This window comes from Procambarus clarkii, chromosome 41, assembly GCF_040958095.1.
Source record: "Procambarus clarkii isolate CNS0578487 chromosome 41, FALCON_Pclarkii_2.0, whole genome shotgun sequence".
Classification (NCBI taxonomy): Eukaryota; Metazoa; Arthropoda; class Malacostraca; order Decapoda; family Cambaridae; genus Procambarus; species Procambarus clarkii.
Window position 1 is genome coordinate 20,556,360 of NC_091190.1, and position 15,496 is coordinate 20,571,855.

At 48.0% G+C, this 15,496-nt stretch overlaps 2 protein-coding genes across 2 annotated transcripts in view; both read right to left on the reverse strand.

The window, feature by feature from the left end:
* The window catches only part of LOC123761099 (forkhead box protein L2), a 154,277-nt gene that overhangs the window by 42,204 nt on the left and 96,577 nt on the right, over window positions 1-15,496 (reverse strand). The window contains exons 2-5 of the mRNA XM_069339460.1: window positions 9,419-9,459; window positions 3,860-3,956; window positions 1,955-2,459; window positions 1,177-1,287 (exon numbers count right to left, since the gene is read on the reverse strand). Of these exons, the coding sequence (XP_069195561.1) occupies window positions 1,177-1,287; window positions 1,955-2,459; window positions 3,860-3,956; window positions 9,419-9,458 (753 nt within the window). The 5' untranslated portion in view covers window position 9,459. The remainder of the gene's footprint in view (window positions 1-1,176; window positions 1,288-1,954; window positions 2,460-3,859; window positions 3,957-9,418; window positions 9,460-15,496) is intronic.
* LOC138373160 (uncharacterized) overlaps window positions 15,414-15,496 on the reverse strand; it is a 1,563-nt gene continuing 1,480 nt past the window's right edge. Inside the window, exon 1 of the mRNA XM_069339181.1 lies at window positions 15,414-15,496. This exon is cut by the window's right edge and continues 1,480 nt beyond it. Coding sequence (XP_069195282.1) covers window positions 15,414-15,496 — 83 coding nt within the window.

A 15,496-nucleotide genomic window follows, 5' to 3' on the forward strand; every position in this document is an offset into this window, starting at 1 on the left:
CCCGGTGATTGGCAGCACCTCCTGCCTGTGCAGCACTGAAGTCAACATAGGTGTTGGCTAAAGTTGAAACGCAAATGTAGTCCCAAACCAACTGTCTACCATTCTTCCAGGGGTTCATCGTGATCCCGTCTGGGCGACCGACAGGCTCATCAGAGTTGTGGGGCATTAAGTAACGGGACTCTCTCTCTGTGCTGGACAACCGGCTTTAGTAAGGCTTCTCTTAATAATGTCATTAACCTCGCCGTGTCTTACATGCCATCCTCCTGTCCTTTGGCAAAGAAGGCCATGCCGTCGGTACCTGTCGGTCACTGCCGCACTGCAAATACACCTGTATTCGGTGTGGATTGGGGCAGCGAGGCGGAGAGCCACACCAATTCGGAGGGTTTGCGGTGTGAGACGAGTGCTGGTTGCTGACATTGGGGTTGCTAATAGGAAGTCACCTGCATGAGGAGCTGCTACAGCTTTAAGTCAGGCAGTATATTATATACAGTATATATAATATACTGTATATAATATACAGTATATTATATATATATTAAGAATCACGGATTCTTGTGACAGTTTGAGACGTATTGCATGAGAATTATATTCGTTAATAATGCATGTTGTGTTTTCATTATGATTGTCAACAAATACCATGATGAGTTATGAGTTGATTGTTGTTGAGTGCGCTCGTTCTGATTGCTGTGTTGTTAAGAGGAATATTTAGATAATTCTTAACAGTTAACAGAGAACGCCGGAGGAGTGAAAAGTATATATTTTTATTGAGATTTAATAAGGCCCATCAACCTCTGGAGGGTTATTAAGGCCTATCAATCTCTGAAATCTAAAGGATTCTTTTAGCCTATCAACCTCTGAAGGGTTATTAAGGCCCCCACAACTTCTGGAAGCTTATTAAGGCCTATTAACTTTGGAGGGTAATTAAGGCTTATCAACTTCTAGAGGGTTAAGGCCTACCAACCTATGGAGGGCTATTAATGCCTATCAGCCTCTGTTAAGGCCAATAACCCACCCTTTCCCCTCTTGCTCCTGGTCTCTTCCTCACCTGTACTCCCTCTTTCTCTCCCTCTTCACCTGTACCTACCTCCCTCCCTCACTCACCAGTTCCTCCCTTCAGCTAACTCCCTCCCACACTCCCTTACCTCAAGCACTAACCCTATTCCCCGACTCCCTCACCTGCAACTTTCTCTCAGGGCTCTCCTTGATGGCCATAGCTATGAGGGCGACGTAGGAGTAGGGGGGTTTCTTGTTGGGATCGGTGTCGCTGGCGTCCTTCGTGTTCTCGTCCTGGGGGAGACAAGCAGGGGCACACTTACACACGCAGGCGATGAGTCACAATAACGTGGCTGAATTATGTTGACCAGACCACACACTAGAAGTTGAAGGGACGACGACGTTTCGGTCCGTCCTGGACCATTCTCAAGACTTGAGAATGGTTCAGGACGGACCGAAACGTCGTCGTCCCTTCAACTTCTAGTGTGTGGTCTGGTCAACACACTTACACACACACATCACAATAACGTGATATATCGATGAACACGTCTAATAGGAGCCTTTATGAGGGTTCGAACCTATGCGGTGGCCTGGGTGTTCGAACTTGTTGTTTTATACGTTGTACAGACTTGTTTATATTTGTGTTGTGCTTTTCAATTGTATTACAAAAAATATATATCTCGTCTTTAAAACTTGTGTTGATCAACACGTATTTTATGCATTTTATGGAATTTGACAGAATTATGAGATATAAACTTCATGAGTGGGATGAACTTATTATGAAAGCCAGAAGATAACATCGTAAGGATTTATATAACAGCCTTGCTATAGAGTATAACAAAAATATACAAAACTATGTATAAACTTAGAGTTGTAATTGCAACAATTTGTGAAATTTTATAATGAATTGTAACAAAATAATTGAAAAAGTGTTTCAAGGTAAATTGTAAGAGGAATTTACCTTTTTACTTCCGCTGGAGCCGTGTGAGGCGGCTTTCTCTGGCCTTTCCGGGACGGCGGCCGGGGTGTCCAGCGTCTGAACCGTCTTCTCGTAGGTGGTCGAGTCCACCGGCTCGATCACCTTCGAGTCGTACGACCTGTCGTACGACGTCGAGTCCAACGTCTCCAGGGTCTTGTAGGTTTTCTCGTAGCACTTCTCGTACGAACCTTCGTCTAAATGCGACTCCAAGTGCGGTTTAGACGCGTACATTTTGCCGTAGGACTTAACCTCATGGCTGTCGTAGGCGGGTGTGTCCATCTGATCTAGCGGCAGCTTATCGTACTCCTTCGCCACGTAGAGCTTGTCGTAAGCTTTAGAGGTGTCGTAAAGTTTATTGTCGTACATTTTGGGCGCGTCGAAGGTGTGTGGGGTGCTGGAGGAGTTGATCTGGTCGTAGGTCTTGACTGGAACATGGTGCTCGGGCTCTATCGTGGGCATGAGGAGCGGCTTCGGGTACACCTCAGGTCTGGTGGAAGCGCCGGCGGTGAAGGGAGACACAGATGAGGAATTGGAATTAGAGAAAAATGGCATTAAGCGTAGAGCAAATTGCCACAGGGCTATGCTGAGACGTCATGTATATATATATTGAGAAATGCCAAGATGGATGTCTTGTAAATAGTGCAATACGAAGATGTAAATCTTGTATGTATAACATATCCCTGCTACCCATGACAGACATATCCCCCGGTACCTGCACCAGACATATCCCCGGTACCTGCACCAGACATATCCCCGGTACCTGCACCAGACATATCCCCGGTACCTGCACCAGACATATCCCCGGTACCTGCACCAGACATATCCCCGGTACTTGCACCAGACATATCCCCGGTACTTGCACCAGACATATCTCCGGTACCTGCACCAGACATATCCCCGGTACCTGCACCAGACATATCCCCGGTACCTGCACCAGACATATCCCCGGTACCTGCACCAGACATATCCCCGGTACTTGCACCAGACATATCCCCGGTACTTGCACCAGACATATCTCCGGTACCTGCACCAGACATATCCCCGGTACCTGCACCAGACATATCCCCGGTACCTGCACCAGACATATCCCCGGTACCTGCACCAGACATATCTCCGGTACCTGCACCAGACATATCCCCGGTACCTGCACCAGACATATCCCCGGTACCTGCACCAGACATATCCCCGGTACCTGCACCAGACATATCCCCGGTACCTGCACCAGACATATCTCCGGTACCTGCACCAGACATATCCCCGGTACCTGCACCAGACATATCCCCGGTACCTGCACCAGACATATCCCCGGTACCTGCACCAGACATATCCCCGGTACTTGCACCAGACATATCCCCGGTACTTGCACCAGACATATCTCCGGTACCTGCACCAGACATATCCCCGGTACCTGCACCAGACATATCCCCGGTACCTGCACCAGACATATCCCCGGTACCTGCACCAGACATATCCCCGGTACCTGCACCAGACATATCCCCGGTACCTGCACCAGACATATCCCCGGTACCTGCACCAGACATATCCCCGGTACTTGCACCAGACATATCCCCGGTACCTACGCCAGACATATCCCCGGTGCCTGCACCAGACATATCCCCGGTACCTGCACCAGACATATCCCCGGTGCCTGCACCAGACATATCCCCGGTACTTGCACCAGACATATCCCCGGTACCTACGCCAGACATATCCCCGGTACCTGCACCAGACATATCCCCGGTGCCTGCACCAGACATATCCCCGGTACTTGCACCAGACATATCCCCGGTACCTATGCTAACCACATCCCAGATCCCTGTGCTTGGCATCTTCCTGAGAGCTCTGGTAAATGGGACTAGTGGTGGTAGATGAAGGGGGTGAGGATACCTGTAATGGGGGTTGTGGTGCGGCGTAGAGGTAGCGTAGTGGTAGGCTTCATCCTCCCTCTTGATCACGTCTCCAAGGTCTCCACCGCCGCCATAATCTGTGGGAGGAGGAAGACAGACAGTCACACCTTGCTTAGCCTGCACTCACCGCTCCACGGGGGTCATGTTGGCTGCACGAGAGAGAGAGAGAGAGAGAGAGAGAGAGAGAGAGAGAGAGAGAGAGAGAGAGAGAGAGAGAGAGAGAGAGAGAGAGAGAGAGAGAGAGAGAGAGAGAGAGAGGAGAGAGAGAGAGAGAGAGAGGAGAGAGAGAGAGAGGAGAGAGAGAGAGAGAGAGAGGAGAGAGAGAGGAGAGAGAGAGAGAGGAGAGAGAGAGAGAGGAGAGAGAGAGAGAGGACAGAGAGAGAGGACAGAGAGAGAGAGAGAGAGAGAGAGAGAGAGAGAGAGAGAGAGAGAGAGAGAGAGAGAGAGAGAGAGAGAGAGAGAGAGAGAGAGAGAGAGAGAGAGAGAGAGAGAGAGTTTGTTGGTGACATGTTGAGTAAAAGTGTGTTAGAATTAGATGAGGGGGGAGGGGGGGAATTAGAGTAGATTCGAGGAAAAGAAACATAATTTAGAGAGACTGACAAACACACGCACCTCACTCACTCGGTCGTTATTCCACGCCTGGCATAACAAGCTCTCACAACTAACAGATATTTCAGACAGTCAACTGACCACATGAAAGTTCTTTCTCATAGATGACTCCACATTCATTCTGTTCCTTAACATTAGACATTGTGTATAGCTATTATTAAGTGTATAGTCCAGTGTATAGCTATAATCGAGTGTACAGCTATACTCAAGTGTCTATCGTAAAGCACGTGCTTGTAAATAAGCTGTGGCAAGACAATAACTTATTTACAACAGCTTAAACTACAACAGCTAACAGCTTAAGAGCAGTACAATTGTACAATTAATTCATGCTAGATAAGTCCTGTTTACACCCCGAATATTATCGCTCGTGTACAGGAGATTAGAACAGTATTATGAAAGTGTGCAATAGACTAGTACATCATGATAGTGTACAGTAGATCAGTACAACATGATGGAGGTGTACAGTAAACTAGGATATCATGATGATGGTGTACAGTAGACTAAAACAGCATGATGATGGTGTACAGTAGACTAAAACAGCATGATGATGGTGTACAGTAACATGTGTGTACACTATTGCCTCAATGTGTTCTTTTACACATTATTCTCAAGAATCCTAATTACAACCTGTTCTTAAGCTATGTTTATTCCATCCACCGGCCGACTCCAAAGACACATTCTTCAATTTTAACATATTGTTCATTCAACATAAACAATTTATATAAAAAAATCAATATTGTTATGTATTAACATATTGTGCATAGGTTAGGTTAGGTTAGGTTAGGTTAGGTTAGGTTAGGTTAGGTTAGGTTAGGTTAGGTTAGGTTAGGTTAGGTTAAGTTAGGTTAGGTGTCTAGGTTCTGTGGGAATTATTTGTAGTACGTGGGTGAAGTATTGACAGACTTGCGATTCGAACACAAGTCGTCAGGGAAGCACTGATTGAAAAATGTTCGAACGTCATCAGTTGTGAGTTATACGTAAAGCATTTTCCATTCATAAACAGAGTTTGACGGCTGCATGTAATCACTTTTGGCCTTTGTTGATGAGGACGGGTTGTGGTTGATGAGGACGGGCTGTGGTTGATGAGGACGGGCTGTTGTTGATGAGGACGGGCTGTTGTTGATGAGGACGGGCTGTGGTTGATGAGGACGGGCTGTGGTTGATGAGGACGGACTGTGGTTGATGAGGACGGGCTGTGGTTGATGAGGACGGACTGTGGTTGATGAGGACGGGCTGTGGTTGATGAGGACGGGCTGTTGTTGATGAGGACGGGCTGTTGTTGATGAGGACGGGCTGTGGTTGATGAGGACGGGCTGTGGTTGATGAGGACGGACTGTGGTTGATGAGGACGGGCTGTGGTTGATGAGGACGGACTGTGGTTGATGAGGACGGACTGTGGTTGATGAGGACGGACTGTGGTTGATGAGGACGGACTGTGGTTGATGAGGACGGACTGTGGTTGATGAGGACGGGCTGTGGTTGATGAGGGCGGGCTGTGGTTGATGAGGACGGACTGTGGTTGATGAGGACGGGCTGTTGTTGATGACGACGGGCTGTTGTTGATGACGACGGGCTGTGGTTGATGACGACGGACTGTGGTTGATGAGGACGGACTGTGGTTGATGAGGACGGGCTGTTGTTGATGACGACGGGCTGTTGTTGATGAGGACGGGCTGTGGTTGATGAGGACGGACTGTGGTTGATGAGGACGGACTGTGGTTGATGAGGACGGACTGTGGTTGATGAGGACGGACTGTGGTTGATGAGGACGGACTGCATTACTCATATTTCTCACGTTCTCACTAGGAGAGGAAGCCCGTACTTAGACTTAGTGAGGTACAACCCCCCCCCCCCACCAAAGCCAACCACTGACCTTCCCCAAGCTGCAGCCCACCCACAACAGTTGCCTGACTCCAGGGTGTTAGATGAAAGGAAACGTGCCCAACCGTTTCCGTCTTGCCCGGGGAACGAACCCGGGGCCATCAGTCCCTCTCTTAATATCTACACTGCTGGTGAATTAGCGAGTGCACTTCCACCTTCCCAGACCTAACAACTCTTAACTACCTCTCTCCCAGACATTTCACATCTAACTACCTTCTTTCCAGGACAAAATAACTCTTAACTAGTTCCTTTCCCAAACGTAATAGCTTTAACTAGTCCCTTTCTTAGAATTAACCGTTCTCACTATCTTTTCCCGGAATACCTATTTAATAGATTGTTTAATATATACCGATTAAGCCGTAATGATCGAGGAAAGATGCATAGGTTTCGTAAGAGGACCATTAAGTGCCCTAATGAATATTGGCCCCTGGACAGAGCCCTGAAGCCCACCACTTGTCACTGTTCCCCTGTTGTGTTATCCCATGTACTTGCTGTACCTTCTCCCATTAAAGACCCGTTTTGAAACATTCCAAAGCAGAGAACAGAGGGGACAGTAGCTCGAGTGACGTGACCTATGAAGATGATAACTAATCAAAGAAGAGTGATCAAGTTCCTATGGACTTCCTCTCGTGTTGACCACCTTCTGGTCCAGCTTAAAGTATCTTCCTCCCATTGTCAAGTTCTGGTCCAGCTTAAAGTATCTTCCTCCCATTGTCAAGTTCTTCAATTTTTCCTCCTCAACCTCTGGCGAGCAAGTGTCAAGAGTCTTGCCAAGATAATATAATCTTTTTCTCAATCTAAGGCTTTCAGAACACTTGAATATAGAGTAAATATATTAATGCTGAAGATCTCTGGGTGTGTGTGTGTGTGTGTGTGTGTGTGTGTGTGTGTGTGTGTGTGTGTGTGTGAGAGAGTGAGAGAGTGAGAGAGAGAGAGAGAGAGAGAGAGAGAGAGAGAGAGAGAGAGAGAGAGAGAGAGAGAGAGAGAGAGAGAGAGAGAGAGAGAGTGTGAGAGAGAGTGAGAGAGTGAGAGAGTGAGAGAGAGAGAGAGAGAGAGAGAGAGAGAGAGAGAGAGAGAGAGAGAGAGAGAGAGAGAGAGAGAGAGAGAGAGAGAGAGAGAGAGAGAGAGAGAGTGTGAGAGAGAGAGAGAGAGAGAGAGAGAGAGAGAGAGATAGAGAGAGAGAGAGAGAGAGAGAGAGAGAGAGAGAGAGAGAGAGAGAGAGAGAGAGAGAGAGTGTGAGAGAGAGAGAGAGAGAGATAGAGAGAGAGAGATAGAGAGAGAGAGAGAGAGAGAGAGAGAGAGAGAGAGAGAGAGAGAGAGAGAGAGAGAGTGTGAGAGAGAGAGAGTGAGAGAGAGAGAGAGAGTGAGAGAGAGAGAGAGAGAGAGAGAGAGAGAGAGAGAGAGAGAGAGTGAGAGAGTGAGAGAGAGAGAGAGAGAGAGAGAGAGAGAGAGAGAGAGAGAGAGAGAGAGAGAGAGAGAGATGGGGGAGGAAGTGTGGGGGGAGGGTTTTTGGAAGACGAGGCAGTAATGAACACAAAAAGATAGGAGTTAGATCGAGCGGAAAAAGAAGAAAGGTGGAGGAAGGAGAAAGAAGACAGAAAAACAAAAGAGAAAAAAGGCAGAATTGCGAGAGGAGAGATGCAAAGTGGAGATAGCGTGGAGAGGTAAGGGGTTAGCTTGAGATGATTTTGGGACTTGCGTCCCCGCGGCCTTGACCAGGCCTCCTTTTTGTCCCCCCCCCCCCCCCCCCCCCCAGAAAGCAGCCTGTAGCAGCTGTCTAACTCCCATGTACCTATTTACTGCTAGGTGAACAAGCACAATCAGGGTGAAAGAAACTCTGCCCATTGTTTCCGCTTCCACCAGGGATCGAACCCGGGACCTCAGGAGTACGAATCCGAAGCGCTGTCCACTCAGCTGCCAGGCCCCCAGATAAGATAAGGGGTAAGGAAGATAAGAGAGATGAGATAAGGAAGGAGAAACACAAAGAGAGGAGAGTTGGTGGGCGAGAGGGTAGGTAGGAAAGAGGGAAAGAGAGAAAGAGGGTAAGGGAGGGAGGGAGGGAAAGAGAAGGGTAGCAAGAGAGAGAGAGGGTGGGGGGGGGGGGGTGAGGGAGAGGGAGGGACAGAATGGGATATCCAATGCTCTCTTGAATGTTTGTTTATTTACCCCTGAGCGGTGACACGGATGGAGTAGTTTCCGTGGCCGCCACCAGAGCAGCCACAACTGCCTTTGACACACACACACTTAACTCAACTTAAAACTGATGGTGCAGTGTTTCTTATCTGTCAGTCTGGTCATTTAAAGAGAGCATTTGAATTGTGTTCTTGTAAATGGCATACTGTGGATATGGCTGGCATACTGTGGACATGACTGGCATACTGTGGACATGGCTGGCATACTGTGGACATGGCTGGCATACTGTGGACATGGCTGGCATACTGTGGACATGGCTGGTATACTGGGACATGGCTGACATACTGGGATACTGCTGGCATACTGTGGACATGGCTGGCATACTGTGGACATGGCTGGCATACTGGGACATGGCTGACATACTGGGATACTGCTGGCATACTGTGGACATGGCTGGTATACTGTGGACATGGCTGGTATACTGTGGACATGGCTGGCATACTGGGACATGGCTGACATACTGGGATACTGCTGGCATACTGTGGACATGGCTGGCATACTGTGGACATGGCTGGCATACTGTGGACATGGCTGGTATACTGTGGACATGGCTGGCATACTGTGGACATGGCTGGTATACTGTGGACATGGCTGGCATACTGTGGACATGGCTGGCATACTGTGGACATGGCTGACATACTGTGGACATGGCTGGCATACTGGGATACTGCTGACATACTGTGGACATGGCTGGCATACTGGGATACTGCTGGCATACTGGGACACGGCTGGCATACTGGGACACAGCTGGCATACTGGGACACGGCTGGCATACTGGGACACAGCTGGCATACTGGGACACGGCTGGCATACTGGGACACGGCCGGCATACTGTGGACATGGCTGGCATACTCACTGTGGACATGGTCGGGGGGAGTGAGGTAATCGTCCTTCATCCTGTTGAGAAAGAGAAAAATATTCTTTTATCCTGAAAACGTTCCTTAAAATTACTTGGTAATTCCAGTCAGCTCTCCAGCTGAATCGACCAATCCGTTAAAAATACAATGTATTAGTAGTAGGCATCCATCAGTCTCAGGAGACTACGGAGTTGCGCTCTGGTTGTCGGTCTGGAGTGGCCTCTCCATGGCGAAAAATCCAGGGCAGGTTGATATGGAGGAGAAGCTGTTACCCATGCATCAGGTCCTCCCGCAATACGTTTTAAGATATACCAATGTATTGGTATATCTTAAAACACCGTAATAATGATATATTCTGTGCATCGGTCTCAATAAGTGGGTTATTTGGGTTCGTACACTTCTGGTTAGGCAAAAAGGCTGTATTTTTTACGGAGTAGCAAATCAAACGAACGGACTGGGTAACACGCGCGAGTTAGTTTGATTTATAGAGTTGAAACTCTACATCATTAAGGTGTTGAAGCTGTGAGTATGTATGTCACCAGTCACTTCCTGCCTGTCTGTCTCTTTTCCGACTGTTCTGGATCTCTGGGACTGGTTTGCCGAAACATGGTAATGTTGATGCCAGTGTTAAGCTTGCAGTAAATATAAACCAATGTTGAACGTAATCTTGAGCTGTCAAATAGAACCCTAAAAAAGTGTCATTAGACGAGAACACTTTGAGGACAAATGTGAAAAAAAAGTAGAATAGTGTAAACAGGAACTACCAGATCCATTGGTTATCACAGTGAGATGTGTCAAGCATGTCATGTGTATGGGGCAAGTAACACAATCACCAGACTAACAGACGTTGTCGCAGCTCAAATACGACTTGGCTACAGGTATCTCTGGCAGTTCAGCTTATATGGGACTGTAGATGAATTGAAGTGTGTGTGAACTATGGCAGACACACTCACTCTAGAACATTACATATTCACTGAACAAATTGAGCCATTTAGAGATAATTCTATACTCGCACTGTATGAAATGGCAAACCAATGTTATTACGAATGATAAAATATCTGACGTCCTCGCACTGTATCCATATCTCGCTTCTAGTAAATAAATGACATTGATGTGATTAATGTATAATCTGTGTAGTGTATAGATCAATAATAATAAACAGCAGCTCAACTAGTATCCTGTAATGGTCAATATTTAAAATTAGTTGAAGTATTAATACAAACCTACTCTAATGTATTGTAAATACATAAATGTTGCAATGCAAAAATATTTTTACCTAGCTGACATTATAATGGTTGGAGGTTAGATGCAACTGCTAATGTAAAAAAAATCCCGCTGACATATTAAGACCTGTATGCTCTGTAATCTTTTTTGCGCTACCGCTCACAAGATGAGTATAGGGTGCACAATAAACTACCACTCACAAGATGAGTATGGGGTGCAGAATAAACTACCGCTCACAGGATGAGTATGGGGTGCACAATAAACTACCGCTCACAGGATGGGGGGGGGGGCAGGGAGCCTGTGTATATACATACTGTAGGCTTGTACCCAGCTCCCAATTGGTCGAGCTGTATACCCTAGGATACAAGCCCCTTACCAGTTGCCTAACTCCCGGATACCTACTTACTGCTAGGTGAACAGAGGCATTAGGTGGAAAGGGTACGTGCCCACCCATTTATGTATGTCTCGCCCTGGAATCGAACCCAGAATTCCCGATTGCGAGTCGAAAACGAAGTTACGAAATCGTATTCGGACATTTAATAATGCACAGCTAAACCTTATAGATAATTCTCAAGGTAATTTATCCAACAAATTGAGGGTGGAAATATATACCGTGAAATAGCAAGTGTTTAAGTAAACTGTTTGTGGTGGTATATACGGTGCGTACAGGCGGCTGGTGTTGGGTTACAGCAGCCGCATGTTCTCATTTGTGGAGCGTCACCCAACCACACCACACCCCTGGCACCGTGTTCTGATATCCCAACCATGTGCTCCTTTACGGCTCATCACCCCAAACACACACTCAGGCACGCTGTCCCAACCCCTCAACCATGTGCTCCTTTGCGTCGCATCACCCCAAACACGCACTCAGGCACGCTGTCCCAACCCCTCAACCATGTGCTCCTTTGCGTCGCATCACCCCAAACACACACTCAGGCACGCTGTTCCAACCCCTCAACCATGTGCTCCTTTGCGTCGCATCACCCCAAACACACACACTCAGGCACGCTGTCCCAACCCCTCAACCATGTGCTGCTTTACGGCGCCTCACCCCAAACACACACACGGTGTTGCTTCCTGTCCCACCATGTCCTCGCCATCACGACGCACACAACGGTTCAATTGTTTCCAACAAATTGGAGCAGACAAAACAAGTCACGCGTGTAAACACCTCACACATGTTTTGATGGAAGCCGATCGAGAGAGGTATCCCACCAGCCCATCGTGCGTCTGGACGCAAGAGCGGTGCAATATGTTCATGGGTTGCAATGTATGCACGGCACTGTAGGGCTTCTGAGAGTTTTTTCTACTCCATATGCCCGGCCCAATGCCAGGCTTGACTTGTGAGAGCTTCGTCCAACAGGCTGTTGCTTCGAGCGGCCCGTAGGCCCACATATCCACCACAGCCTGGTTGGTCCGGCACTTCTTGCCGATAACTGCCTAATTTTTTCTTGAAGAATTCCACCACTGTGTTCTGGCAAAATTTCTTACACCTGCTGGGAGGATACTGAACAGCCGTGAACCTCTAATGTTCACACAAGAGTTCTCTGATTATGCCTATGACACCTCTACTCTTCGCTGGCTCTATTCTGCATATCATTCCATATCGTTCACTCCAGTATGTTGTTATTATACTGTGGAAATTTGGGATCTGGCCCTTCAGTATTTTCCATGTATATGTTATTTGATATTCTCTCGTCTCCTTTCTTGCAAGGTGGAGGGAGGCTTAGGTCTAGGTGGAGGGAGGCTTAGGTCTAGGGGGAGGGAGGCTTAGGTCTAGGGGAGGGAGGCTTGAGTCTAGGTGGAGGGAGGCTTGAGTCTAAGTGGAGGGAGGCTTGGGTCTATGGGGAGGGAGTCTTGGGTCTATGGGGAGGGAGTCTTGGGTCTATGGGAAGGGAGTCTTGGGTCTAGGGGGAGGGAGTCTTGGGTCTACGGGGAGGGAGTCTTGGGTGTAGGGGGAGGGAGTCTTGGGTCTAGGGTGAGGGAGGCTTGGGTCTGGGGGGGAGGAAGAATTTGGACTGGGGAATAGAGCTTTTAGGGAAGAGAGGATGGGCTGCAGAATAGAATGGATGCGCTCTAAGGAGGAGTCTAGGTAGAAAAGTAATGGAGTCTTGGCTCTATGGGGAAGGAGGGTGGGCATAGTAGCGGGAGGGACTCGAGGCTTTAGAGTGATGGAGAACAGGCACCACACCCACTTCCCCATCTCCAAGGCTCTCTACAAGGAAAGGGACTTCCCATCAGCCCTGTAAGGTGACGACACACTAACCTCCCTCGCCTCTTCAACCTCTTCTCTCCGGGCGAGATGAGAGAGGGGTCGTGTTCTCCATTAGCGAGACCACGTGAGAGCAGCGACTACGTTACCACAACAAACGAGGAGAGCCTGCCTTATCTCCCTACCTCATAATGTGCGTTGGTATCCCTCTGAACGCGGTGTACCAGTGGGTGTTAATGGCGGGTGTTAATGTAATCAAACGAGACTAATTTCACAGGACCGCCAGTGTAGAATCACGGGTGTTGTTGTTGGGGCTTAACCGTTTCAACATGCGGGATGATACGCTGTTAAGTAGTTAGGGGGAATGATTAGTAACTTCTGGGAGTTTTAAGTAGGTCCGGGGAGTGTTAAGTAGATGTATAGGGAGGGAGGGGGAGAGAAGTTAAGGAGGATGTATACGGGTCCCGGATGGGGGGTAGTAGGGTGATAATATCGCTGGCCAAGACGGTAACGAGTCAGTCAGTGGTCACGTTATCATCGTTACCAAGCTTCTAGCATCGTTATTAACTATTTTCTTTATTATATTAGTTATTCATGTGATAAAATCTGTAGAGTACTTCACCGTGTGGTAAGCTGATACGCGGACACGAGCCCGTTTGGGCTCTTAAGAATATCAATCAATCATGCCGACGACCACCCCACGATGTGTCTGACCCGTGCGTATGATCCGTGCGTATGACCCGTGGGTATGACCCGTGGGTATGACCCGTGGGTATGACCAGTGCGTATGCCCCGTGCGTATGACCCGTACGTATGACCCGCGTGTAACACCAGTGGGTATGACCAGTGCGTATGACCCGTGCGTATGACCCTGGTTGATACCTGGTTGGTTGATGGGGTTCTGGGAGTTCTTCTACTCCCCAAGCCCGGCCCGAGGCCAGGCTCGACTTGTGAGAGTTTGGTCCACCAGGCTGTTGCTTGGAGCGGCCCGCAGGCCCACATACCCACCACAGCCCGGTTGGTCCGGCACTCCTTGGAAGAATAAATCTAGTTTCCTCTTGAAAATGTCCACGGTTGTTCCGGCAATATTTCTTATGCTTGCTGGGAGGACGTTGAACAACCGCGGACCTCTGATGTTTATACAGTGTTCTCTGATTGTGCCTATGGCACCTCTGCTCTTCATTGGTTCTATTCAACATTTTCTTCCATGTCGTTCACTCCAGTACGTTGTTATTTTACTGTGTAGATTTGGTACTTGGCCCTCCAGTATCTTCCAGGTGTATATTATTTGATATCTCTCTCGTCTTCTTTCTAGTGAGTACATTTGGAGGGCTTTGAGACGATCCCAATAATTTAGGTGCTTTATTGCATCTATGCGTGCCGTATATGTTCTCTGTATTCCCTCTATTTCAGCAATCTCTCCTGCTCTGAAGGGGGAAGTGAGTACTGAGCAGTACTCAAGACGGGACAACACAACCCGTGCGAATGACCTGTGCGTATGACCCGTGCGTATGACCCGTGCGTTATAAATGCAGCCTACTGTGAGCCGCTTACAAATATATCCATTATTTTATATGCCTCCGACTCAATGGGTTAGAGGGGTTGCTTGGGTGCCTCCGTATCTGGCTGTGATAGGAGACTCGATCTTTTACGTAGTGGCAGAGCAAGAGCTGACCCGTGTGTGTGTGTGGGACATGTTGCGTCCGCCATCTTGTTTACCTTTGATTAATGAGCTCTCGTTGGCCTAAATAACGTTTAATCGTTGCCCGGTTTAAAAGTAGGTTTCATCTGTGTTTAAAAGAAACACACACACACATGGGCGCTGGTGGCTGAGTGGACAGCACGCAGGATACGTAGTCCGGTGGACCAGGGTTAGATTCCCGCGCCAGCGGAAACAGATGGGCAGAGTTTCTTTCACCTTGATGCCCCCTGTTACCTAGCAGTAAATATGTACCTGGGAGTTAGACAGCTGTTACGGGCTGCTTCCTGTAATTACCTAAGTGTAGTTACAGGATGAGAGCTACGCTCGTGGTGTCCCGTCTTCCCAGCACTCTTTGTCATATAACGCTTTGAAATTACTGACGGTTTTGGCCTCCACCACCTTCTCACCTAACTTGTTCCAACCGTCTACCACTCTTTGTACAAAAGTGAATTAACTAGGTAAGTACACACACACACACACAAAACCGACGACTAGAAAGGCGGGATCCAAAAGCTAACGCTCGATTCTTCGATCCTGTAGGCTCAAAAAGGAGAGAAGGAGAAGATATGATCACAATATACAAAATACTCTAGAACGGTCAAGGTAGGCAAAGACAACAAGAAGATACTGGTAGAATACTGATACTGGTAGATACTGGTCGATACTGGTTCAGTATCTACTGAATAGATACTGGTAGATACTGGTCTGTGCACGAGAATGAGCCACAAGGATGCAAGGAATATGTATCGAATATACATATCAGAGCAATATGTACACTTATATGCATATCACCCCCCCCCCCCCACACACACAATCGCAACTAGGGGAAGGAGGAGGGATTCATTTAGGTGAGTATCTATATGGGCCGATTTAAGTGTTTTGAACCTCCAACCGGCCGGGGGGGGGGGGGGGAGGTTGTGGGGTCGTTTATGGGTATTT